This window comes from Bos javanicus, chromosome 19, assembly GCF_032452875.1.
Source record: "Bos javanicus breed banteng chromosome 19, ARS-OSU_banteng_1.0, whole genome shotgun sequence".
Lineage (NCBI taxonomy): Eukaryota > Metazoa > Chordata > Mammalia > Artiodactyla > Bovidae > Bos > Bos javanicus.
The window spans coordinates 45,589,684-45,614,301 of NC_083886.1; the positions used below are offsets into that span (position 1 = coordinate 45,589,684).

At 51.5% G+C, this 24,618-nt stretch overlaps 2 protein-coding genes and 1 long non-coding RNA gene across 16 annotated transcripts in view; 1 reads left to right on the forward strand and 2 right to left on the reverse strand.

Moving 5' to 3' along the window:
• Positions 1-938: 938 nt before the first annotated feature.
• Positions 939-18,247, reverse strand: ITGA2B (integrin subunit alpha 2b). Of its 10 annotated transcripts, XM_061392091.1 has the most exons (30): positions 13,803-18,247; positions 12,419-12,540; positions 12,231-12,328; positions 11,956-12,124; positions 11,615-11,664; positions 11,492-11,537; positions 11,273-11,398; positions 10,854-10,901; positions 10,656-10,699; positions 10,474-10,527; positions 10,299-10,351; positions 9,878-10,089; positions 7,553-7,735; positions 7,260-7,305; positions 7,058-7,162; positions 6,915-6,970; positions 6,669-6,820; positions 6,387-6,512; positions 5,755-5,822; positions 5,384-5,531; positions 4,703-4,795; positions 4,386-4,465; positions 3,998-4,078; positions 3,777-3,873; positions 3,525-3,677; positions 3,308-3,424; positions 2,697-2,810; positions 2,367-2,468; positions 2,048-2,164; positions 939-1,243 (listed from the first exon to the last, which is right to left on the reverse strand). In XM_061392091.1, exons 1-30 carry the CDS (start codon positions 13,988-13,990, stop codon positions 1,187-1,189), a joined length of 3,105 nt encoding a protein of 1,034 aa, XP_061248075.1. In that variant the 5' UTR covers positions 13,991-18,247; the 3' UTR covers positions 939-1,186. The 10 variants fall into 10 exon arrangements, with proteins under 10 accessions (XP_061248075.1, XP_061248070.1, XP_061248071.1 ...); XM_061392086.1 differs by having other exon boundaries at positions 11,273-11,537; XM_061392087.1 differs by having other exon boundaries at positions 12,231-12,540.
• LOC133232549 (uncharacterized) lies at positions 11,467-12,888 on the forward strand. Its single transcript, XR_009731396.1, has 2 exons — positions 11,467-11,557; positions 12,003-12,888. It is a non-coding gene; the product is annotated as an uncharacterized LOC133232549 (long non-coding RNA).
• A 99-nt stretch (positions 18,248-18,346) lies between the features above and the next one.
• The window catches only part of GPATCH8 (G-patch domain containing 8), a 95,191-nt gene continuing 88,919 nt past the window's right edge, over positions 18,347-24,618 (reverse strand). For all 5 annotated transcript variants that reach the window (XM_061392079.1, XM_061392084.1, XM_061392080.1 and 2 more), the window contains one exon: positions 18,347-24,496. In XM_061392079.1, coding sequence (XP_061248063.1) covers positions 20,587-24,496 — 3,910 coding nt within the window. In that variant the 3' untranslated portion in view covers positions 18,347-20,586. The remainder of the gene's footprint in view (positions 24,497-24,618) is intronic.

The following is a 24,618-nucleotide window of genomic DNA, read 5'->3' on the forward strand; positions in this document are numbered from 1 at the left end:
AAGTAGCAGGGTAGCCAGAGAGCAATGCCTGCTCTTCTGTGCCTGCTGAAACTCTGCCTTCCTCAGACAGGGCTTACTCAGCCTCCCTCTGCCCCTTCTCACTCTGAACATCTTTTTTTTTTTTAAAGATTTTTTGGGGGTGTGGTTTCCCTGGTGGTCTAGTGATTAAGAATACCTCTGCCAGTGCAGGGGACATGGATTCCATCCCTGGTCAGGGAAGATCCCACGTGTCTGGAAGCAACTAAGCCTGTGTGCCACAACTACTGAAGCCCAGCTCACTGCAAGGAAAAGCAGTCCCGCCTCCCAGCAACGAGAGAAAGCCCAGGTGTAGCAAGGAAGACCCAGAGCAGCCAAAAATAAAAAATAATAAATAAATCTTACAAAACGTTTTTATATGGGCCATTTTTTTTCTCTTTATAGAATGTTACAACATTGCTTCTGTTTTATGTTTTGACTTTTTGACCCCATCAGAAATCGAATCTACACGCCCTGCATTGGAAGGTGAGTTTTAACCACTGACCACCAAGGAAATCCCTGAATACAGCTTTAAGGACCTTCTTTTATGAGAGTGGAGACAGCGTATTACTTCCCCAACTCTCAACTCGGGGTTTATTTCCTCCAAAATCATGGAAAAAAATATTGTTTAAATTCACCCACCAGGGACTCAGCCTCCCTTTTCTGATGCGCCCAACCCCCCTCTCACCCAACCACCCTGAGACACCCCATCCTCCTCCAGTCTCACTTGGAGGCTCTGCCATCCCTTTTCCCTTGTTCTACTCTTTCGCTCCTGATACTCCCCAAAGACAGTAATTTGCACCCTAACCCTGGCAGAGACCTCTCTGCTCACACTTCTTCCAGTCCTAGATTCCTCAGCCCAAACATCACCTCAGGCCCCTCTCCTCTTCTGACCCCCAAGAAGAAGCAGCATGCTGTGGAGCTGGGTTCCAAGTTCTTTATTAGGCAGCAGAAGAGGGGGTGACTCAGCTCTGAAGGGAGGGAGAGGACATCAGGAGGCAGAGAGATGCTGGCCCAAGTAGATGACTCAGGGTCCATCTGATCTCCATCTCCACTATTAGAGTGGCACCCTCCCAGCCTTGGGCAACCAGAGATTGGGGGGGGGCACTCATTGGAGAAGGGACACAACATCACACCCAGCCTTGCTGCAGGACAGAGATGTGTGGGCTCATCACTCCTCTTCATCATCTTCTTCTAAGGGTGGACGATTCCGCTTGAAGAAGCCAACCTAGGAGGTGCACAGGGGCCAGGGATGGGGTGTAAAGGTGATTTTTTCAGCCCCAGAGCAGCAATGGAGAATGTATGCTAGAAACCAGTCAGCCACAAGGTCCTCAACCTGGACCAACACAATCCCCACTATATGATCAAGTGGAGGCGTTTCCCATTTAGAGATAATGCATGAAACAAACAAAAAAAAGATTTTAAAATTTTGCTTTTCACTTCCTGAATTTTTCTTAAGTACTGATGATTATGTCTCTATATGACTCCAGCGTGTGATGGTATATATTTGATTATTATAAGTCTAATGTATGTTTTCCCTAAAAGCACTGTGGCTTTTTAGGGTTTGGACACTTGAGCGAGTTTGAGAACAGTGCAGGTGTTCTCCAGGGGCAGAGGAGGGAATGACCCACCAGGGACACATTGGAGCAGGAAGACCTGGGTCCTTCTGGGGGAGGGACAGAGCAGGGAGGAGGTGAAAATTCTCAGGGGTCAATGGATTCCAGAAGGCAAGACTCAGTCCCTGGGACTCCTGCTCTCAGGGGGAACGGGTCTAAAGGACTTAGGATTTCAGGTGCCACCTCTCCCAGGGACCTGTGCCCTGGAAGAGATCCTCTGGAAGGTGACATTCTAATAGTGGAGATAGAAATCAGATGGACCCTGGGTCATCTACTTGGGCCACCATCTCTCTCTGCCTCCCAGTGGGATTGCCTGCCCTCCTCACCTCCGACCCCCACCACCTCACTTCTACCCTCCCCGCACCACCACCCCCCCGCCCCGCCCACCACCACCTCAACCTTGCTTCATGCCTCACCTTCCACATGGCCAGGATCAGGAATGTGAGCAGCAGCAGGCCGCCCAGCACGCCTACCAGCACCCACCACATTGGAATCTCTCTCTCCTCCGAGACCCGAAGCAGCTGCGTCTGCACCTGAGGGGTGACCCGCGGGTCTACTCAGTCAACGGGACACTTGCCTTTCCCAGAGACTCAGACTTGCGAGCCGGTGACCTGCGGCCAAGCCACCTCCTTGTCCCACCTCTCAGATCCAGGCAGTCCCGGCTGGGCAGGGACTCAGGGGAAGACCAATGGGAGACCCGCGGGACCCTTTCTGCCACCACCATTCCACACCCACCAGAGCTTCCCCGCTGGGCAGGCTGAGGGCAGGCACGGAGTAGGGAAAGGAGGAGACGTTGAACCAAGCGTGCGACTGCAGCACAAACTGATCCAGGGGCCTCTGTATGGGGTGGAGGTGAAAGGCGTTCACCCGAGGCCTGTTGGTTGCAGGAGTCCCGGCCTCGGACTCGGCTGTACGGGAGATCCGCCGGACCTAATTCTATCCACTCCAAATTAAACCCAGCCCTCACTCTCTCCCCGCCCTAAAGCCCCGCCTCCTCCCAAGCTCCGCCCCAAGTACATCAGGCCCCGCCTCTAGAAGGCCCCGCCCACCCGCATCCGGGTTCACCTCTTGGAGGATGGACCTTGACAGCAAGGCCAGCACCGTGACCATGACCCGCTGCCCGCGTGCCATCTCCTGCAGCTCACACTGCACCACAGTACAGGGCGCCGAGTCGCAGCTCTGAGGGGACGAGTCGCAGCTCTGAGGGTCCCCAGCCCCTACTGATCCATTATCACCCCCATCATAGGACCCAAGTCAGAGCGGGGTTGGGGGTCGAAGAGCTTGGGCCAGGCCTCCCTGTCGGGAAGGGCCTCAGATTCAAGCTTGGGACGTTATCTTTGAATGGGATTGCTCACACTGTCCCAGAGATACAGGGAAAGGGCAGGAAGAAGTGGGTCAATCGTATAGCGTTCAGCACTAAGCCTTATTGTAACCCTGCTTTGGCATTTATTCATTTTCTTTAATGTACTGGATACCTTGAAATATACAAGTGCTCCCCCCCACCCTCACCCCAGACACAAGACGAGCACAATCCTTCATATTCACCTGGAGGTCCCTGTGAGACCAAGGTGACCCACACGAGGTCCCCACCACACCCTTCTCTCTCCTCTGCCTCCCATCCCCTCTGCCTCTGGGCCCCAGGGTGGCCCCAGCTGGAGACCACAGAGCCTGCTCACCACCAAGATTGGATCTTGGAGCCTTGAGGGCTGCTTCTCCTCCGGCAGGACCGCCTGTCTGCGATCCCGCTTGTGATGGGCTGGGGAAGGGCTGGGGGTGGGCAGCCTCCATTCCAGCTGAGGAGGCAAAGAGGCCCTCAGGTCTCACGCTCTGCCCATCTGCCAGCCCTCCCACAGGGGCCCTGGTTGATGGCTAGGGATTCACGCAGGCTCTCACCTGGAGGGGGTTGGGAGAGGGCTGTGAGGCGCACTGAAGGCCTCCCTGTGGATGAATATCCAGGATGTAGAGCAGGTCTGAGGGCTGGGACTGGCTGGGGAGGTAGAGGTTGAGGCGGAGACCACTTACAGCACCAGGGCCATTGTTGTGGAGCTGGCAGGGTGGTGGCGGCAGGATGTTAGGAGGCTCAGCACCAAAACCAGCTCCTGGGACCCTCCTACCCCAGCCTGGGGCCCAGAGCCTCCTTCCTACCTCGTAGGTGTGCTCCACTTTGGGGCCCCAGCTGTCAGAGCTGTTCTGCCCATTCCCTTCTTCTGCAGCCACCACCAGGGAGGCTGGAAAGGAATTCCTGCAGAGGCCCGAGACCCCCAGAGTGAGCCTGGCCCCCTGACTTGCCTGTGGGGGTTTGCCCAGGACCCCCTGAGCCTCAGGGCTGTGCCTGCCAACTCCCTTTTGTTTCCCTGGCCTCTCACCCTCTCAACTCCACGTGGGCCACTGCCCGGACTGGCACATCCAGCTCCACCATCTCACTATTTGGATTCTGGCTGTTCTTGCTGTAGGAAGGGGGCCGAGGAGAAACAGATTAGGGATATCAGCCCAGTGAACATTAGGACTCTCAGGGCGGGGGGCAGGGGAGGGAGGGCAGAATATCAGAGGGCTCAGGAAGAGCTAACTCCATAAACAGCACACCACACTAAAGTGAGTTCCTCTAGGGCTCCAAAACTCAAGTCTCTGAGGAAGAAAGGAAACAGGGAAGTCTAAAGAGCATGCCTCCTAGAGAACCCTTCTGTGTGGCGGGCATCTGAGGGTCTCTGTGTGGGGATCAGACAGGGGGAGGGAGTGCCCCCCAGTCTAGTATACCTCCTGATCTGCAGCAGGAAGGACACCTGCTCCCCAGCCTCTTCCAGCTTCTCCACGCTCACCCACATCATGACTTCTATCTGAGACACGGGGAGGGCCAGAGTCACTGTCCAGATGCCCACTCTGAATGTGGCCTCCAGTCCTCGTCCTGAAGACCACTCAGAGAGGGAGTCACTCACCCAAGACCACACATCCAGGGAGTGAGAGGACAAGGATTCCAGTCTGGAGCCATCTGACTTCAAACCCAGCCCCCGAAACCCAGCTGTCTATGAACCCCTGGTAGAGGAGACCCAGCACCCAGGCCTGAGTGGCCTCACCTGGGCGTTACTCTTCATGGGGTTGCCCAGCTCACACAGCACCACCTTGGTCTCGTTCTCCTTCTTCTGGTTACAGATGAGTCTCTCAAACCCCTTCAGAGAAGCAGTTCCGAGAAAGAAGATGGTTACACAGCATCCCTTATATATTTAAGGTCCCTTGGAAAGTCAGGGTGGGGAGGATTCCAGGGTGGGATGGAGGGTTTCAAGGGGAGGTGGAATTCAAGGACTGTCACATTCCTGTTTATGTATTACTGTGTATTACTGTATGCCTTACTATTCTTTTTAATGATTAAAAAAAAATGAAAACCACAAAACATCATATGGAGGGTAACTGCATTGTTATAAACTGCATCAGTAAAATAAAAAATAAATATACACTTATGTAAGTATCCATTTCAAGAAAAAAGAACGCAAGAAAATCCAAATTTAACAGTACAGAAATTTAAGGGAAATCCAAAACCAGATCTAAACGGTGGCTCCTGTTAACAGTTACTTCCTGATTTTATAATCGAGTTCTTGAATTGTATGCCATTAGCAAATATTCCTCTTTCAAATTAGAGGGGTAAAAAAAATCAGAGCTCTTGAAGGAAAGCATAGAGAAACGGGAGCTATCAGGTGGGAGATGAGAATCAAGGCTCCCACACTTCCCAGGTCCCCATGGACGCCCAGGTTGGGGCTCACCTCCATGTTGCTGACAGCCCGCATGTAGTGGGCGCCTGGGGGCAGGTACACAGTCAGCTCAGCCTCGTAGGCTCCCTCACCCTCATTGGCCGCATCCATTTGCAGCTCCAGCACGTTGTCGGCTCCAATTAGGAGTGGGGAGCCCTTCCTGTGGCGGTTGAGAAGGGAGTAAAGCCAAGGAGGCTGGGTCCAAGCCCAGGGGCTGGGATGAGGAGACGGACTGAGGCCAGAGTATCAGGATCCAGGTGAGGAGGGGCTGTCGTCAGGGTAGACAGGGAGGGGTGGGGGGGGGCAGTGGGTGGTGTTGGGGGGCAGTGGGTGGTGTAGGGGGGCAGTGGGTGGTGTGGGGGGGCAGTGGGCGGTCTTCTCACACGCTAGCAGTGAGCTGCAGCTGCGGCACACACAGGTCATCGTCCCCACAGTCCAGAATGATGCGGGTCTAGAGGGGACATCTCATGTGGGTGGGTAGGTTTGGGGGTCACAGTGGGTTTGGGGAATTAGAAGGTTTGAGAAGAAAAGGTTGATGATGATATCAGAGCTTTGGGGTTTGCCTCAGGGTTTGGGATGATGTCAGGGCTTTGATGATGCAAGGAAATCCATCAAACGTTAACAATATTTCCTGTTAACATGTATTTCCAGATTTTATAACTCAGTTCTTGAATTGGATACCATCAGCAAATATCCCTCTTCCAAATTAAGGGGGAAAAAAATCACAGCTCTTAAAGGAAAGCACGGAGAAGTGGAAGCTCTCAGGTGGGAGATGAGCGGGTAGACATCAGGGTTTAAATGAGAGTTTAGAGGTGATGTCAACATCTGAGGTTTATATGAGGCTTTGGGGGTATTGAGATTTGGCAGTTTTCATTAGGGTTTAGAGTAACACCAGAGATTAGAGGTGACATCCAGGTTTGGATGTCTATTTGGATGTCAGTATGGACACCAACCCAAACCTTGACAATCTTGCAGGGGTCCTCCCCCTCCCCTGCCTGCACCTGCCCACCTCTACCTGTTCCTGGACGTGGGTGTTTCCATGCAGCACGAGAGCAGGGGCTCCTCCATCCTTCTCCGGCGGCAGGGACACACTAAAGCTGAGCACGATAGGGCTTAGCTTGTCCCGGAAGTCGGCCTCATCCTAGGGAAGGGGGCAAGAGACGGCTGTCTTGCTACCACGTACCCTACCTACCCTGTGTGTCCTGCTGACCACCCCTGCAGCGCCTGGCCCCATGCCCCGGGGCTGGATTAACAGGCTCTGCACACCCAGCCCTGCCCACCCCCAGCCTGGGCATACTCGAAGGAAGGCCGTGGCGGTGGAGCAGTTGGGGTTGTGTCTGCCTCTCAGATCCAGGTTCAGGATGGTGCCTGCCTGCTGAGAGTCCAGCAGTAGGACCCGCCGGCCCTGGCGGGGCTTCTGCCGGTCCAGCTGCAGCTCGGCATTCAGGTCTGGCCCAGGCAAGCGGGGCACGTCAGAGTCTCCCAGGCCAGCCTCCAGCGGAGCCCAGGCCCACATGCCTCCTGTCCCCAGGGTGCCACTCACGCAGCTTCTCGGGAATGTTGTGCCCAGTGGCTCCCACACACATCTGGATGTTAAAGCTGCAGAGAGATGAATGGGGCTCTGGGGCTAGGGTCGCCCAGCTGAAGTCCCAGATCCTGCCTGGCCCACACCCTCCGTTTCCTCACCAGCTCACTGGGGTCTTGGTCTGGGACAGGACACAAGTCTTCACAGCAGGGTTCAGTGAATCTTGCACCATCAGCTGGACAGTGACCATCACCACGGGCTGAGCCCTGGTGGGAATTGGGAGGCTTGCCTTGGTGGCCCCTCCTGACCTAGTCTCTGATGGGGTGGGTTCTTCCCCATCCCACCCCTGGAGCCAGCGCTCACCTGTATACCACGACCTTGCTGGCCCCGTAAGCTCCCACAAGCAGGTCTATAGACATTGTGGGAAGGAGGGGAGGTGTCAGAATCGTTAATTAGAGAGTTATGGGGTCTTCATCTCATTTTCTCAGGGGTTTCCCACACTACCTCCCCCCCATAGGAGGTTTGATCTGGCCCCCCAACCCACAGAGTTCTCAGTGGGGCACCAGGTCAGGTTCAAGCCCCTTGCTGTGTCTCTCAGTATCTCCAGCTAATGCCCAAGGGCCCTTCCTGTCTAGTTGGAGGCAGGTCAGGGGCACCTGGGTATCCGTTGTCATCGATATCTGTGGCACCTCGAAGGGAGAAACCAAAGCCAGAGCCTGTGGGGAAGGGGCTGTCTAGGACCTGGGAGGGGGACGGGTTAAGCCCCTCACTCTGACCCAGGTACACCAACACTTGGCCTTGACCGTTGGGACCCCCACAGGGGGCGGCTACTGCGACATCTGGAAAGAACAACAGAAAGGGAGTAGCTATCTGTTATCCAGTCTCTCCAGGCCCTGTAACATTTTCCTGAGCTCTTTCTCTAGGCAGACCCCAGGGAACCAGGAGAGGAATGTGGGGGTCAAGGAGGCATCTGCCCCACTCTCCAAGAGTTTACAATTGGGTGGGAGGAAGACCCATCAAGTCAGATTATTGTAAAAACAGTCTAACAGCCCTCACTATCTATTGAGGACAATATATTGTCATGATTTCTTTTCATCCTGAAAACTAGGCACTATTATTCCCATTTTAAAAGAGAAAATAGAGTCCCAGAAGATTAAGTAACCAAGACCTGCTAAATATTTGCCCCCTCTTCAGCTGGGGCATTCCACTCCCACCATGTAAACCCAGGGTCACACCATGGGGTTGTCATCACTAATAACTTTAATGACCACTCTTGAAAATGTAATCATCATTAATAATCTTATTAATCTGTAAGAATTCTTTGCATGTGATGGCAATTAAGATCTTTGATATATATATTGTAACTGTCTTTCCCTTGCCTTCTGACTTCATGGTATGTTTCCTGTGCAGTTTTTTTCTTTTAAAGATCTACTGACTTTTCTGACAGACTCAGCACAGTCTCGTCCAATCACCTGATCTTTGGCTTCCCCATCTCTCCACCTATTTTCTAAACATTCAATTACCCTTGCCATATCCTCAGCCATCCCGCCCCATTGCCAGTCCTGGCCAGACCCCACCACACTGGGCACCATGAATTCCTGACCTCCAGCCATCACTAGGGGCCTCCGTGTATGCCTAGCAGTCCCTCAGGGTTTTCTGCTCAGCACCTATTTCAAACCTTCTCTACTCAATCAAGCTCCCTGCCTCTCACTTCCTTCGCAAACAGAAGCAACCAAACTGTTGTGCTTTTTGCTCTTCTCCCCTCTTGACCCTAGAATAGTGTCCCTCCTACCCCTGCCACTAGGCTGAGCATCCCAGCCCTGCATCTCTCAGGCATTGCAGGGACCCACCTCCAGCTCACTCCCCGCCCCTATTTCCCCACAAGATCATTTTCCTCCACATTCCACCTACTCCATAGTCTTTACAATTAAAATAGCCTTCCTTTGATCCTCATCTCCTTTCAGTCATCACCTTTCTCTTTCTCCTTTCACAAACTGGTAGAAAGAGCAGTCTACTCTGGCTGCCATCAGATCTTCACGTTCATTCATACCTTGCACCATGCTAGCCCTGAATTGGTTCTTGTCACTGTCACCAATGACTTCCTTCTTGCTAAAGCCCAGGAATACTTACTTCTCTAGCCCCATCTAATTGTATCTTTTAGCAGCATCTGGAGCCACTGACCCAGCTTCCTTCTGCTTCCAGTACTCTTCCTTTGAGTTCTGGGCCATCAGATCTCCTAGTTTCCCTCCTACCCCTCTGAACATCCCTCTGTCTCCTTTCTAGATCTACTTTCTCTGGGAGTCCCCTAAGTGCTCTTGCTCCCCAGGGCTCTCTCCTGGGCTTCTTCCCACACTGCAAGCTCCCAGGGCCTCATCGACCTTCCCCAATCCCCTATCTCCCATTCAGACCTCTCTGCTGGAAATGGAGGAAGTCACACCCAACTGTTCTCTGGATACGTCTGCCTAAGGCTCCCAAGCCTTTCATGATCAAACAAGTCCAGGGAATTCCCTGGCGGTCCACTGGTTAGGACTCCGTACTTTCACTGCCAGGGGTATGGGGTTCGATCCCTGATTGGGGAACTAAGATCCTGCAAGTTGTGTAGCATGGCCAAAAAAGAGAGAGAAAGACCAAATGAGAGCAGAGCTGAACTGCTGATCTCTCTCCAGGCCTGTGGCAAGACTTGAGTTTCAGGCAGTGAAGGGCACCACCACCCACCCAACTCCTCTCTCTTAGCCCCACCTCCAGTCACCCATCAAGTTCTAGTAATCTAAGTAATAACTATCTAGAAATCACCCTCATCTCTAACTCTGCTGCCAAAGCCCACATCCCAGTGGTCACCATCTCTTGCTTGGACTAATGCAAACAAATCCCGACTGGTCTCCTTTAACTCTCTCCTGCTCAAAGCCCTTCCTGGCTCCCTCTGCCCTCAGGTCAAATCCACGATCTTTGCCATGGCATAAACCCCTTCTCTCTTCCCTTACCGTTGTAGCCATCCCGATTGAGGTCTCCCAGAGGTGCAATGGCTGAGCCAAATCGCCCATAGAGCTGTGTGCCAGTCAGCAGTAGGTTGGGGGCCCCCAGCATTCGGGCGCCTCGAGTCTGCAGGAACAAGTACACACGCCCCACCTCGGCCAGCTTGCGGTCAGCACGGCTCTCCATGTACAGTGGTGCACCCACCAAGAGGTCATGCCTCCTGCAGGCCCAATGGGTGGTTATGTGGGGATGGGCTACAGGGATGCTGTGGGCCTGAGCTCAGGCTTACCCATCCTTGCCCTCCCGCTCCCCTCAGTGGTCATGTGTGAGTGAGGGCTGGGAAAGGAAGAGATGGGAGACTGAGGGCAGTCAACACCTCTGGTAATTTGGGACCCAAGTGGGTAGGGGTGGGGGCGCCTGGCTTCTCACCCATCCCCATTGACGTCAGTGACGGCCACTGAGTGCCCAAAATATGAAGCCATCTGCAGGAAATGGGGCACACCTTAATTTCTGTCCTCATACTCACACTTTGATCCCACCATGTCTCGTGGAATATTCCAGGGTCTCAATTCCCTTGCCTTGGCCATCCCCACCTGATCCTCACCTGCTCTCCATGCAGCCGGTGCAGCATCTGGTGGTACGAGTCCAAAATTTCCACCTGCTCAGAAAACATACAGGAGCATGTCACAGTTGACCTCACCGCAGAAGGGCAGGAAGTTGGGGGGGCGGGGGGCGCGGTTCAGGCTGAAGAGTGAAATCAGTGAGGGGTGGACAGAGGGCACTCACCGCTCCCAGGGTCCAACTCCAGGTGGGGGCACCGAAGACATACTCTGGGGAGAGTTGGGCCCAGAAAGTGAGGTCTCTGGAACCCCCACCTGCCTCCCGCCTGCCCTTCCGAATCCCAGCGAGATTTCGATGCCGGTCTTGGAAGTGCTCCTTTCCGGGCGGGACTCCCCAAACCCCACCCCTAAGTGAATTTCTTGCCTGTAGTGTTGGGATTTCCGTCGAAGTTGCCCACGGCCACGGAGTACCCTGAAGGCACAGTGCGAATTAGTCCTTCCGGGAGGGTGAAGCAGGGAAGGGGCCCGAGTGGGAAGGGAGGGGACTCAGAGACCACCCAGTTCAAACTCTGCATTTCGGAGACGGGGAAATCGAGGCCACCGAGAGGTCAAGACCTGCCCGAGGCCGCGAAGCGAATTCAGTGCGAGAAGTCGACATGCTCGCCATTGGGAGCTGGGCTGTCTGCAGAGGGTAGGGAGAGGGAGCTGCCTGAGCAGAGTGGGGGCGCCTTAGTCCTGGGGCTGGCCAGCCAGAGTTGACAATGGGGCGTTCCTGCAGGGGTAGGACCGGGCCGGCGGTGACACTTGAGTGCTAGGAAGCCTCGAAGGGAGGTGCCACGTTACCCCGGTAGCCGTCGTAGTATTGTAAGTGACTCTGGTCGTAGGTGAACTGGGTGGGCACGTGCCACAAAAGGGTGCTTGGGCGGTAACTTGAGATGATATCGGCGATTGGAGCCCGCGCCAGGAGACCTAGGGCGCGTGCGACAGTTGGTATGGGCGCCCAGGAATCTGGGGTCTGCCCGGGTCGAGAGAAGGGAGGGAGGTGTACGGATGGGCACGTACCTACGAAATAGTACCCGCCAGGAGCCCCAAGCACCAGCTCCCCAGCCTGAAATAGAAGCTCTGAAGGTGAGAGAGGGTCCTGTTTGGGGGGACACCCCCACGCCGTTTATGCTCCCTACTCGCCTGAGTGACTACCGAGCTGAAGCCGGCTTCGCAGTAACGCCTGTCGTCTCCTAGAGAAGGCAAAAAGGAAGGGTCAGCGAAGCCCGCTCTGGGGGGTGGCGCGGAGCCGGGAGGCGGAGTCAAACGAGGGCGGGGCCACAGGGTAATAAGGGACGTGATTTCCTATCGACACCCAGTGGACATGACATGGGGGTGGAGTCAGGAACTGGGCCATCTGGGCGACCCCAGACTGCAAGCAGGATTTGGGAGAGTTGGAGGCCAGGAAAGATCGGGTGAAGGGGGCGGGGGCTAATGGATAACCGCCGCGAGTGGGCGGGGCCGAAACGGAGAGCGGAGCTCACTGAAATGATTTCTCTCGTAAAACTGGCTCATTTTGTTGTCCCGGCAGGGCGAGTACTCTGTGCGGTCGCCGTTTTGGAGCTGAGCCACGAAGCAGCCACCTACGGGCGTCTTCTGAGCCTCCTCCTCGTTCCTATCTAGGACGTTCCAGTGCTGCCAGGGGGCGCAGGCCTGAAGCAGAGCCAGAGGGGAGTGGGGAAGGGGCGGGACTCGGGTTCCTCCCTCCACGTGTCCCCGCCCTCCGTCTGCTCCCTGATCCCGGTCCGGTAGCGCCCACCACAATGCTGTCTCTCCAACTAACGACCGACGCCCCGAGTCCTTGCCCGGCCTTGAAGGTTTGGAAAGTTTGGGTGCCTATGCTTCGTGTTTCATCATCTGGAGGGCACAAGAAGGGGGTAGGGTGCTGAAGCCCGGCCGTCCGCGCTCCTTGTAGCCCCTCCCTTTCTCTTCTTGTGCGAGACTCACAGAGGTCGAAGGGCAGCGAGATGCACTGGCCGCCCTCGGCCTTCCAGGGGCACAGGAAAACGCCGCCGGTCTCCTCCTCGCTGTGGCCCAGGGTCCGTGGGGCGCCCACCACGACGTACACACTGCATAAGAAAGCTGGGTGAGCGCTCCGTGGATTCTGGGGTATCCCGTGCCACAATGCCTGTGCCGGGAGCACACCTCGGAAGGGCGGTGTGCCTTGAGGGTCACTGGATCTTTTCTCAGTGAGATGACACAGACCATAGAAGCCAATCTTTTCATTTTATGGCCAGTGAAACTGACTCCCAGCGAGGAAAGTCACATACTCATCAGAAACCGCGGAACTTAAGGATAAAACTGAGACTATAACTTAGTAGATCTAGGTTCAAATGACAGCTCTATTGTATATAAAAGGTGGACAATACCAATCAATGCTGTCAGGAGAAGTAAATGAAATAAACGCATGAAAAACATTTATGCCAGTGCCAGACAAATAATACATAACGAGGGCTCCAAAAATGCTGTAATTTTTTTTTCTTTTTAGTTTGAAGGATGTTTACTAAGTAGTGCCCATGAGACCAGTATCTGAAAAAGAGGAGAAAGAAGCAGGAGCAGGCAGGGGGCATTGAGTTGAGATTCAGACCGAATAATAGCCATGGGTCGATGTCCTGGGAACTTTGGAGCTAGAAAGATCCTCAGAACTGTCTGGAGTTGAGATGAGAGAGTCAGACCCTTAACCTCTCCCCTCCCTCCACATTCCTCATTGACTGCTTCCTGGGGCACATTTGGAAGTGGGGGAGCTTTGAGGGAGGTGGCTCTCTTCAGCAGAGGCAACTCCCCAAGGTGCTGATACTTAAAGTTCATCTGCTATTGCTAGGCTCTGAAGCTGGACCTTAGTGTCCATCGCAATAAGGAATGAGCTCAGGGTTGTTCCTATAGCGAGAAAGAGCCAGGACTCTAATTTTAGCAGTCTGAATTTGCAGCCTGATCAATCCCAACCAATAATGCTCTATTGCTTCTTTTCAAATATCAATCATTTTGCTGGGTTGAGGGGATTGGAATAGAAAAGCAAAATGGGAGTAGACAGACAATTTCACAGTTCTGCAGGTCAACTTAAGACATGTGCTCCTTTCTGTATTTCAAGGGGATGAGGGTGGAGTGGGTCATAAAACTGACCCTTGAGGAAAAAATAAGGCATCAACATGGGTCTCCCCTTTGTCTTTGCTCTGCTCAGCTCCCCACTGGTGCCTCTTGCTAACACCCCAGTATTCCTAACAAGAACTCAGCCCAAATAGACCCTGGAAATCATTTTGCTCAACCTCTATCACAAATGGGGAACTCAAGACCCACAGAAGCAGTGATGGTGGGGAAGTTTCCCAGGGCTCACCTCCCATTGCTGTTCTTGTAGAAGTCCAGTGAAAACCCAAAGTGGCTGCCATTAGGGCCTGTGTAGACAGTGAACTGCACTGAATCCAGGTTCAAGGCCCAGGTTGGAGGCATAGCACCGGGTCCCAAAAGCAGCTGCACCCACTCCAGAAGCCAGAGGGCACGAAGTAGACAAAGAGCTCTGGCCATCTTCCTTCTCCCACAGCCTCCTAGGCAGTACTGGGTTAGTGGCTTCCTCTTTCAGTTCCACCACAGGAAGTCTTTTCTTATCAACCTGAAACCTACTTGCTGAGTAGTAGGCAGAGTCCTGGGCCATATGGTTTCTAGGGTTGCTGGGAAGAGAGTAAGTCCACCCTGGGGGTGGATGCTTATGGTTGAAAGCCAATTCTTCCCTTTTCTTGAACGTATTTTATCATCAAGTCCTGCTGGTTCTGCTCAACAATATCTCTTGAATCTTCATTCCATTTCTGCTACCACCACACTAGTCTAAACCACCGCTGCTTCCTGCTTGGGATAATGCAACATGCCTCCACTCTAGCCCAGTTCTACAGGTCCTCCTCCCCGCCCCCCACAGTTCCCTGCGCTGCCAAGGCACACTGTGACTTGGTCAGAAGTGGGGGAAGGAGTGAGGAAGCTCCTGGCCCTGATAAGACCCGAGGCTGCTGTATCCTTAAAAGAATAAGGCACTTATCCACTTCCTCCTTCTGGGACCTTTGGCAGCTTCACTCAGTCATATTGGCACAATAGCTTCCTCACTCACCCTCCGTCCAGGGCCAAGTCTTAATGTGGCCACAGCAATGTAGCCAGTGCTGGGGGAGGGGTAGTGAATGGATCCTGGCTGAAGGGAGGAGATGGGGATAAAGTGGAGTCATCCCAGGGTGTTCTGGCTCACAGGCTCTGAGATTTGCACCAGCTGTTCAGTTGAAGGCAGGTCTAACTCCTTCTTGGGTGACAGAGCTCTTGTCCAATCACTAAGACCTGATTCTAGTGGGGTCATTGCCTAGGGGATGCCTCCCTCAATTCCTCGGGCTGGCACTCTGGGGTTAACACACAGGGATGCAGCACTGATCACTCTGCTTAGTCATGGTCTGTTCACTGGATTTTGTCCACAGGCCCCTTGAGAATGAGGTTCCTTTCTGGTGCCCCAGGACCTAGCCAAGAGCCCATCACACTGTAGGCATTGCCGACAGACTGAATAGCAGCAGGCACTGAGGATTGGAAGATGCAAATGCAGGCTCACACAGTGGAAAGAAAAGGAATAGTTTTGAGCAGAAAGGGCACTTTTTAACGGATGTTCAGAGGAAGAGGCGTGCCAAGCAAGTCTTACTGGCGCACTGCATTGTCTTCCCAAAAAAGCAGGTTGTCAGGAAGGAAATTTGAGAGATCTGCTGGGGTAAAGAACATAGTCACATTGCTTTTGCTCATATTTTCTTTTTAAATATTTATTTGGCTGCGTTGGGTCTTAGTTGCATCATCTGGGATCTTTCCTTGCAGTGCACGGGTTCTGTAGTTGCGGTGTGGGAACTGTTGCTCCTTGGCGTGTGGGATCTTAAGTTTCCCAACCAGGGATCGAACCCAAGTTCTCTGCATTGCAAGGTGGATTCCACTGGACTACCAGGGCTGTTAGATTTTCTGATCAAACTTAACCATCATCTTATCCCGCCCAACTCCCCAGGCCATTCTGGAATCCCTGCAGCACCGCCTTTGCCCTCATAATTCACCTCCTTTGAGCACACAGCTCAAAATCCTATCCCTTTCTAGGTTAGAAGCACCTTGAACTTTAGTCTGGGCCTCCTTCACTGCTGAATTCCCAGTGCCAAGCTCACAGCAAGCACGTAATACTTAGTCCTGTACTTAGCTTCCACCCTCCCAGTCCTTAGCTGAGTGGAACTGTATTACTGGTGTACCGTGTAGCCCCAAATTAACTCACACTTCACCAAGGTTTTTAATAAATTCTCGTTCTGTTCAAGACATTGAGTGGTAAGAGATATAAAGACAGTTGTCAAGGATCCTTAAAAAACAGTCCAGAGAGAGTTAAGACGTGACATGAACACATATAACTGCAGCAGAATAGTAAATGCCTTGAAAAAGGTAGGGGTGATACCTAGCTGAAGTGATTTATATTATCAGCTTCTTCATAACAACGCTATGAATTAGCTACTATTATGTCCCTTTTAGAAATGCTAAAACTGTGGCATGGAGTTTTAGGTAAATAGTCCAAGTGTACACAGAGTGGCAAAAACTGTGTGTCAAACACATTTGTGCTTGAACTCACGTTCTTAACCATTGTACTATATTGCCTTTTGTCAGAGAATGAAGGGGTTTTTCGACAAAGGAAGTAACAGCAGAACACAGAGGTCAGTTATAGAGAAAGGTAAGTAGTCAACACAGGGGAGGACTGGGGCATGAGGGTGGAATGAAGGCTGGGGTCTCATCACTGCAGGTCCCTGAATGTCTGAGAAATCTGAACTTTAATTCATAGGAGATGGAGAATCAGATGTTTTAATTAATAAATCAGGGAATAAGATACATGATAAATGGTGCTCCAATCAGAATTATACTAGCTGCCTATGGATAGAAGGGATTAGAAAAGGCAGGACTTAGTGGGAAGATCAGATGGATGGTGCCTACCATCCTCTCAGTTAAAGGTGATGAGGCCTGAACCAGGGTACTGGTGGCAGGAGCAAAGGAGGGCAGAGATTACACAATCAGCACCTGCCATGTGGTAGGGAGGTGTCAAAAGTAATTCAGAGCTATGCTGGCTGGCTGGTAGGATGGGTAGTATCATTAACTCAAACAGGATCAGATTTGGGAAGGGACAGTTTTGGTATTCAATAGATTCTATTCCTTGTGGGAGTGCTGTTGGGGACACAGCTGAGTTGACAGTAGGCAGAGGAGGGCTGACACATTGCTCTCACTTTTCCATCCCATCAGCCTAAGTCTTCGAATCTCTCAATGAATGCTAAGCCTTCATGAAGTCAACAATTGCTGAACTACCATGGGTCTGGCAGTGAGCTAGGCAATGTGGAGGATATAGAGAAAAATCTTCATCTTTGATGTTTCCTTGCTAAATCCTGCATAATCCTGTTACTAATAGTATTTTGCTTTGCTTTTATCTTTCTTGAACACATAATCAAAATGTTACTGAAAGTGTTCAACTCCCTACATAAAACACTAGTCTAAGGGATTAAGAAAAAAAAAAAAAAGTATAAGAATTGGTCCCTACACTCTCAAGAGTTTACTATTTTACTGGGAAGCAGCGAGTACTAAATGAACCACAATTCTGAAAATCCAGTATATCCGAGTCAGGGAGGCCAGCCAGGAAAAGGCTGCAATAATTCAGACACGGGATGAGGTGATGGTACCCCTGGCAAACAAGAATGGAAAGGGTTGACAAGGCCTGAATTAGTCACTGAGGGTGTAGAGGAGGAAGAACTTCCATGTTGCAGCCCAGGCGGCTGAGGCAGGTAGCAGAACCCTTGCTGTAATCAGGCAGCCGCACAGACCTTCACATGGAGGATCTCTACAGGTCAGTCTGCCTCTTTGCTGACACCTTGCCTGCTCAGAACACCACTTTTTTTTTTTTTGGCTGTGCCACAAGACTTGGGGGATCTTAGTTCCCTGACTAGGGACTGAACCCAAGCCATGGTGGTGAAAATGCAGAGTCCCAACCACCAGACCGCCAGGGAATTTCCACTTTTCATTTTCTAACATCCTTTACTTGGGGGCGGGGATTTTGCTATTTTAGAGAAATAGGCAGATCTGAGTTGAGCATCCAACTCAAGGTTCAAGTGGAATAGCTTCTCTTTTCAAGGGGAGAATACAACTGTGTAAGAATAGGAAAATAGAAATAGACATTGTACTGTTCCTTCTTGAAAGGCTGAAGAAGAGAGGAAACGAATTCATCACTACAGGACTATGGTAAGCATTTGATGCACAATCTCCCCTGCCTTTTGCATATAGAAGAGTAGAGAATTTTATCTGCTCAGTAACAATTAGCACATTCTTCCTTTTACCAGGTAGCTCTCTAGCACTGTACTCATAGTAAAGGGTTGAGAATAACTCAGGACTGGTACTGGAGGACTCAGGACTCTGGCAGGGAAGGCCAGGCAGGTGACTCATTTCAATTGCCCTGAAGTCCACTCAAAAGCCCCCAAATCGGGATTTCCCTGGTAGTCGAGATTAAGATTCCACGCTTCCACTGTAGGGGGCACAGGTTCAATCCCTGGTCAGGGAAAGATCCTGCATGCCACCCAATGCAGCCAAAAAGAAAAACAAATCTGGGAGAGTTGGTGGAAAGGAGATATACATTCCAAGACATCTACGTAAGACTGACAGAAACTTAACCATCACTTCCTCCCACAACACAACGTTTCACCTCTACTTGCACAGACTGAGCTTTGAGAAGCACAATCTAAACATCATAAACAGCTGGTTCATAAGAATCTATCCTTTGACCACTTCATACAAGATGTTATTTGTGACCCATAACTCCATCCCTTCCCCACTCAGTGGATGGGGCAACAATCACGACAGACTCTAAAGTTTCCACAAATCATTGGTTTATTAGAAAGTTCCTTTCCCTAATTTTACAGCGTATATATCTCTATCATATGTGATAAAGTTAAATACAATCTGTTATGCTTGTAAGTAAGGATAGATTATTTTGTTTCTCCTTTTAGTTTTAAAATCACTATTGTGGAAATTAAAGGAAACTGCCCCCAGGAAGGTAGAGAGGCAGCCAGAGTATGGCTCAATCTACAAGCTAATGGGAAGCAGCACAAAAATGTTAATACTGTATTATTTAAATATTTACATGGGCTGAAAGCAAAGAAAAATGAGTCCCTTCACTTCAAACAGATGATTTCATTTTCCAGTGCTATTTATCAAAAAAGTGATGCTTCTGAATCAGATGAGGAGCACTGAACAGGTAGAAGGCTCAACAGAGTCTCTGTTTGCCCAGCACTTGCTTGACATGAACTCAAAGCCTTTCTGTCTTGGACATTGAAGAAGAAAGGCAGAACACGGAGCCCTGGCCCATGTACGTAGGGTTTTGTTTTTCCTGTCAGGTGACCAGCCAACCAATTCTAGCCACAGGAGTAGGTAAGGAAATTCCCAACAGGGAAGTTCTAACTACATCAAAGAAGACGAGATCTACAAGATGAACACCTTTGGGTCATTGTACTCATCAGGACTGAGAGCCAGGTGAAAGGTAAGAAGAGGAGGAAGAGGAATTCAGGTGGTACTGCCTCTGCTAAGTGTCATGAGAGAAAAGAAAAAAGGAATCTTTACTGCCTAAACTAAGCTGGGTAGAGGCATGGAAACTATAAAGCAAAAAAATCTGCAGAATCTAAAAATGTGCTCACCTCAATTAGAGGAGGAAGACCGTCCCAACTCTACCACGCTCCAGTCTACTTCTACTTCAGTTTCTAGCCAACCCAAAAGGCACATGAAAAATTTTTGTCAGAGGGGGCTAAGTACTAGGAAGGCAAATGGACTGCCTGGGACAGGCACCCTGGAAACCCAGGAATCCCCAAGGACAATCACTTTGAATCTCACTGCTTCCAGAGAATAAAGCTCTTGAATCTCTCTCCTCCTCCGTGGGGCCCACCAGTTTCTCTGTATGAAATGGCAAACCACATAAGGGAGACTGTCAAAACTATTCCTCAATACCCCTAGCTGACTGCAGCCCGTTAGTTCAAAACTCCCAGTACTGGCGGCACCACTTACTGCAAATTAGGTCTCAGCAAAAAAAAAAGTTAAGCAATGTTCCTCTTTTTAACATTTTTATGGTTCATAACTTCAAAAAATACATGAACTTGATAAAATATACATGCTTAGTCATTTTTGCATCTAGCAGAAAACAAATACTTTATTTTTTGTTTTGTTTTCATTTGATAACCTTTAAAGTTTCTTAATTCAACTAGGGCAAACATATTTACACAAAGCCACCAGAACAAGGATCACTTAAAGAGCTGGATGTAAAAAATATTATTGCAGTATACTACAAATATGGAACCTTTTTTATATGAGCTACAAAAAGCAGCATTTACGTTTATAGAGTTCAGTGCAATTTTTTACATTAAAAAAATCCTATAAATTAAGAAGGAAACATCAACATGACAGAAGAAAATACACCCTTCGGACACATGAGCTCCTCTCTGTTCCGCAGCTTCTATTCATGATACGATCTTCTTTTCTGGGATATGCAGATGTCTCTTCTGGGATGAGGGACACAAGGACAACAGTGCCAAACGTGTGGCTCTGTTTGTGTGGGAAGTGGATCAAATGACAGCCTGAGTGGCATCTGGTTCCAGGTCAGACTCCCTTTCCACCTCACTCGGGATAAATAAGGTCACCAAGGTCAAAGACACTGAGAAGGCAGGACCGGATGGACAACCCGCCAACCAGAGAGGAGGAAAATGTTTTAAAATTTATACACAGAAGTGCAGAGGATAAAAAGTAGAGGGAGGAGGGGAGTATCTAAACTCGACAGTTTGGGGATGTTGCCGAAGAGGGGTGGGTAGCACTTACTGGTGTTCCCTAGCCTAGAAACACAGGAGAGGGAGGGACAAACAGAAAAGGAAAAAGGGAAAAAAAATCCCTGATAGTAAACCCAAAGCAAACCTCAAATCTAAAACCACCCCTGCAAGCCAAAACTCACTTCTTTGGCTGTCAGACACTGCCCATTCCAGCTTCTACTTGCTGGTATTAATGGCTCGACACCCCAAAGGAAGATGCATGGGTCACCTTCCCTGGCCCTGTCTGGGCTCCTGTCCCCTAACTCATGTGCCATGGCTGGGGGGGTGCTGCAGGTCCTGACCTGAGAAGATGGGGTGAAGTAGTGGGTGAAGGTGGAGGGCAGTGGCAGCTGCTGCAGCAGGCCGGGGAGCCAGCAGGGTAGGGTAGAGGGCAGCGTGTGGAACAGGGTGGAAGGTGAAGGGCCCGGGATGGATGGCTGAGGCAGGAATGATGTGGATGGGGTGGCTAGCCAGAAAGGTGGCGGGATGACCAGGGATGATGGAGTGAGTGAGGTGGGACAAGGAGATGGGGGTCAGGTGGGGCTGGGGGATATGATGCACTTGGGCTAGTGGCTGGGGGTGAGGGTGGGGGTGAATGCCAATGGCAGCGGCAGCTGCTGCGGCATGATGCTGTAGGATGGCATGCTGCACAGTTGTGATGGAGGTGGCAGAGGCCGTGGCCGGCTGCTGAATGTGGATAGGCTGCAAGGCTGGAGTGGCTGGGGCCAGGGCGGCCGAAGCGGGGAAGGCCTTCACCTGCTTGGCCAGAAGCTGCTGCTGGATGTGCTGCTGTGCGGCCTGCTGGAGCTTGCTGTACTTCTCCATCTCCTCGGGAGTGAAGGTGATGGGCTGGCTCTCCAGTGGGGCGAGGGATGCATCCTCGGCTCCATCAACTGACTCAATACTGGGTTCCCCACTGGGCGGTGCGTAACCGGGGAAGGGCTCGAGGTCTGATGCTATAGGCAGCAAGCTGGACTCCACGGGGCCTGGCTGACTGCCACTATCCAGGGACTCAAGGGTGTCCCCGTCGCTGGGGTCAGGGAGGTAGTTATGGGAGATGGATGGGTCCCCAGGATAGCAGTCAGAGTGCACTGGGGTGCCTAGCGGAGCCACAGGGTGATCAGCAGTAGCTTCTTCAGACTTTGGCTCTTCTGGGGGTGGGTCTGATAAGGGGCCAGCTGTCTCCTCTGAGGGGAACTGATGTCCAAATGGAGCATCACTATTCCCTGGAGGCCCTTCTTCTGTCTCTGACTGTTCTTGCTCTTCTCCCCTTTCTAAGCCAGACTCTTCACATTTCTTGGCGTTGGGCTTTCGGGTAGCTGGGAGCTTCCCTATCAGAGGAAGGACAGGCTTGTTGCCAAGAGAAGGGGGGAGCTTGGGTCCAAAATAACCTTGTGGGGGGTCCTTGAGCTTGAGACCGGCTTTATTAGGGGTGGCCAGCACCTCCTCACTCATACTGGGTTTCCTCTCCACTTTCCTTGACTGAATCTTTTCCAGCAGCAGCTTGGCAGTGACAGAGTTCTTGTCTTCAGGGCTGCAGTCACCTTCTGACCCTCTTCCTGGGCCAACGCTGCTGTTCTGGGAGGGTGGGCCTATTCCCTTACCATCATCTCCTCTGCCGTCTTCTTTCTTCTTCTCCCCAGGACCTTCTCCCCGGCCTGATCGGTAGTAATGGGGAGACTGGGAGCGGTAGATTTTAGAGCGAATGAAGTCTCGACGACCAGAACGCCTCTCTTCAGGGCTCTCGTGCCCCCACGATCCCTTCCTGGAGCCTGATCTCTGTGAAGGGCTCCGGGTGCTGCGGCTGCGGTCCCGGCTATAGCTCCGACTCCGCTGCCAGCTGTGGGCTGTGGTGCTGCGGCTTCTCCTTTTGCTCCGGCTGCGACTACAGCTGCTGCTGCGGCTACGGCCCCTGGATCTTGAGCGCTCTCTGGTATGACTCCGAGATCGGCTTCGGGATTGGCTGCCACTGAGGCTATAGTCATCATCAGAAGATGAATATTTGTGCCGCTTGGACCGGTGCTTGGAGCTGGCGTAGTCTGAGTCATCAGAGTCATGGGAGCGCTTGGAGTGCCTTCGTGACCGGTCACTATAGTCACTATAGCTGTCATCAGAGTAACTGTGTTGTCTACTATAGCAGCTCTGGTCTGAAGAAGCATCTGAGCTACTGGAGTAAGAGCGCCGGGAGGAATGGCGAGAGGAATGGTGCCGGCCAGACCGTGAGCGGCTTCGGGAATGCTCACTGCCCGACTCTTCCTCTTCCTCCTCCTCCTCCTCCTCCTCCTCCTCACTGTACTGGGATGGAGACTTCTGGTGCAGCCGGCGTGATGATGCATCATCACTGTCCTCATCTCCACTACTGGGTCGACTTCGATGGCTGGATCGGCTGCTCCGCTTGGTGCCAGCTCTTCGCTGGCAGGATGATGCGGGAGGTTCACCCCTGTGTTTCCTCCCACTATGATCTTGGGCGCTCCCACTGCCTCCGCCTTCATCCTTCTTGCCGCTGCTCCCTTCCTCAGCTGGAAGGGATCTCCGCTGCGAATCATCCTGGGCTCGCCGCCGTCTTCTTGGTGGTGCAGGGCTACCACTACCAGGGGGTTCTGGTTTGGGCCCCCGTTCAGAATCTGCTGGGGCTGATGATTTATTCTTTTTTCGTTTTCGCTTCTTGCGCTTCTTAGACTTCTCCCCAGATTCTGCCTTAGAGCTTTTCTCTTCTGGGTCAGCCCTGTGTTTCCGTTTATGTTTGCTGGATTTTTTGTGCTTCTTTTTCTTTTTGTGTCGGTGGGACTTCCCAGATCGTTCTTTCTTGCTAGGAAGGCTTCTCCCTGTGTCTTCTGTCTCTGATCCATGGCTACCCCCCGGCTCCTGCTTATTTAGGCCGCTACAGGCAGCCCCTGAAGCAGGTGCATCGATTCTGCCTCCTGAAGAATGTTGAACACTCTCTTCCTCCTCCTGGCTTTTATGTAGCTCACTAGGATCAAGGCCTTGGAGATGGTCCTTTGAGGAGCCTCCTATGTCCTTTGGCTTTTCTGTCCCTTTTGCTCTGGCATCTTTGTTCCTTGAAAGCTTGAAGTCAAAATACAAAGGGTTACAACTGTACGAAATGGAGGGTTCTGCCTTCGTGAAAATTAACAGTTCTGATGGCCACTGGAGGGCAGTGCTTTCATCTTTGCTTAAAACCGGAAAGAAAGGACCAGTTGGATGTTTGGGTCCCTCCCGGCTTTCTCTCCCTGCTGGAGTAGCCTGAGAAGTTTCTTTATGAGGGTCAGACTCACACATTTGGATCTCTGAATCCTTCTGACTCTGAATCTCTAAACTATGCTCACTTACATCCCCTCCTGAGGGCTTCTTTGTCTCAGCTTTGCTTCCAGGCTCTGAGGGCTCAGCCGCACTGGTTTCCATTTGCTGTTCGGAGACTTCACTGACTGTCTTTTCTGGTCCTTGGCTTGCTGTCACCTTGATGCAGCCTTTAGGCTTGGGAGAACTACTTTTTTTGCTGTCTAGGGCATTCTTTGGGTGTGTACTATTATCACCTTCCATTTGTTCACTGGCTCTCATAAAGAGCAGAAAAGGAAAATTAGGTTTTACTTTGCAGTGTGCTGGGGGGATGTAGTGGTAATACTCTGGCTCTGTAGCCCCAGCTCCTTCTTCTCGCTTCATTCTTTTTAACTTAGATAATGTTGAGGCAAGGGACCCTCCGTCCTGAGGGTCTTCATCCTCTTTTTTACCATCGAGATTACTGCTACCATCAGAATCTCCCACCTTCTGCAGTCCTTGGTCTGCACCCTTTTCATCAGCTTTTGTTCCATCATCAGAGGTCCCTTCCTCTGCGTGGTCCTTGAAAACTGATGCTATTGATTCGAGCTTGACAGGAGCCTTCTTGGCAAAGGAAAATGACACTCCCAATTTTTGTAGTGGGGTCCCCAGATTATTCTTAATGCCAAAACTGATGCCTTGAGAGGCTGGCCCAGGAGCCTGTGCCAGCCCAGTGGTATTAGTGATTTGTACTGCAGTGAATGGGCCTCCTTTATCCGTGGAGAATTCAGATCCCAGGCCACAAGCGGCAGCGGTACTTGTGCCACTGTTTGTTGCTGATTCATCCTTCTCATCATCTCCAGCTTCTTCATCTACAGCCACTGTGGTTGGTCTGAACATGGGACCACTTCCAGGTGCACTATACAATGGTTTAGAAAAATGAAAAACAAACAAAAAAACAGGTTTAGGGGTACATTTCATACTATGTTATTTTTTTGGCCGTGCCACAAAGCATGCAGGATCTTAGTTCCCTGAGGAGGG

Excerpts from the sequence above, each read along its gene's own strand:
- ITGA2B (XM_061392085.1), bottom strand. The coding sequence starts at position 13,990 with ATGGCCAGAGCTCTTTGTCTACTTCGTGCCCTCTGGCTTCTGGAGTGG. Across the intron at positions 6,971-7,057 it reads ACCAAGACCCCAGTGAGCTG|CTTTAACATCCAGATGTGTG; the intron begins GTGAGGAAACGG and ends ATCTCTCTGCAG. Across the intron at positions 4,796-5,383 it reads GGGCTGTCAGCAACATGGAG|GGGTTTGAGAGACTCATCTG; the intron begins GTGAGCCCCAAC and ends GCTTCTCTGAAG.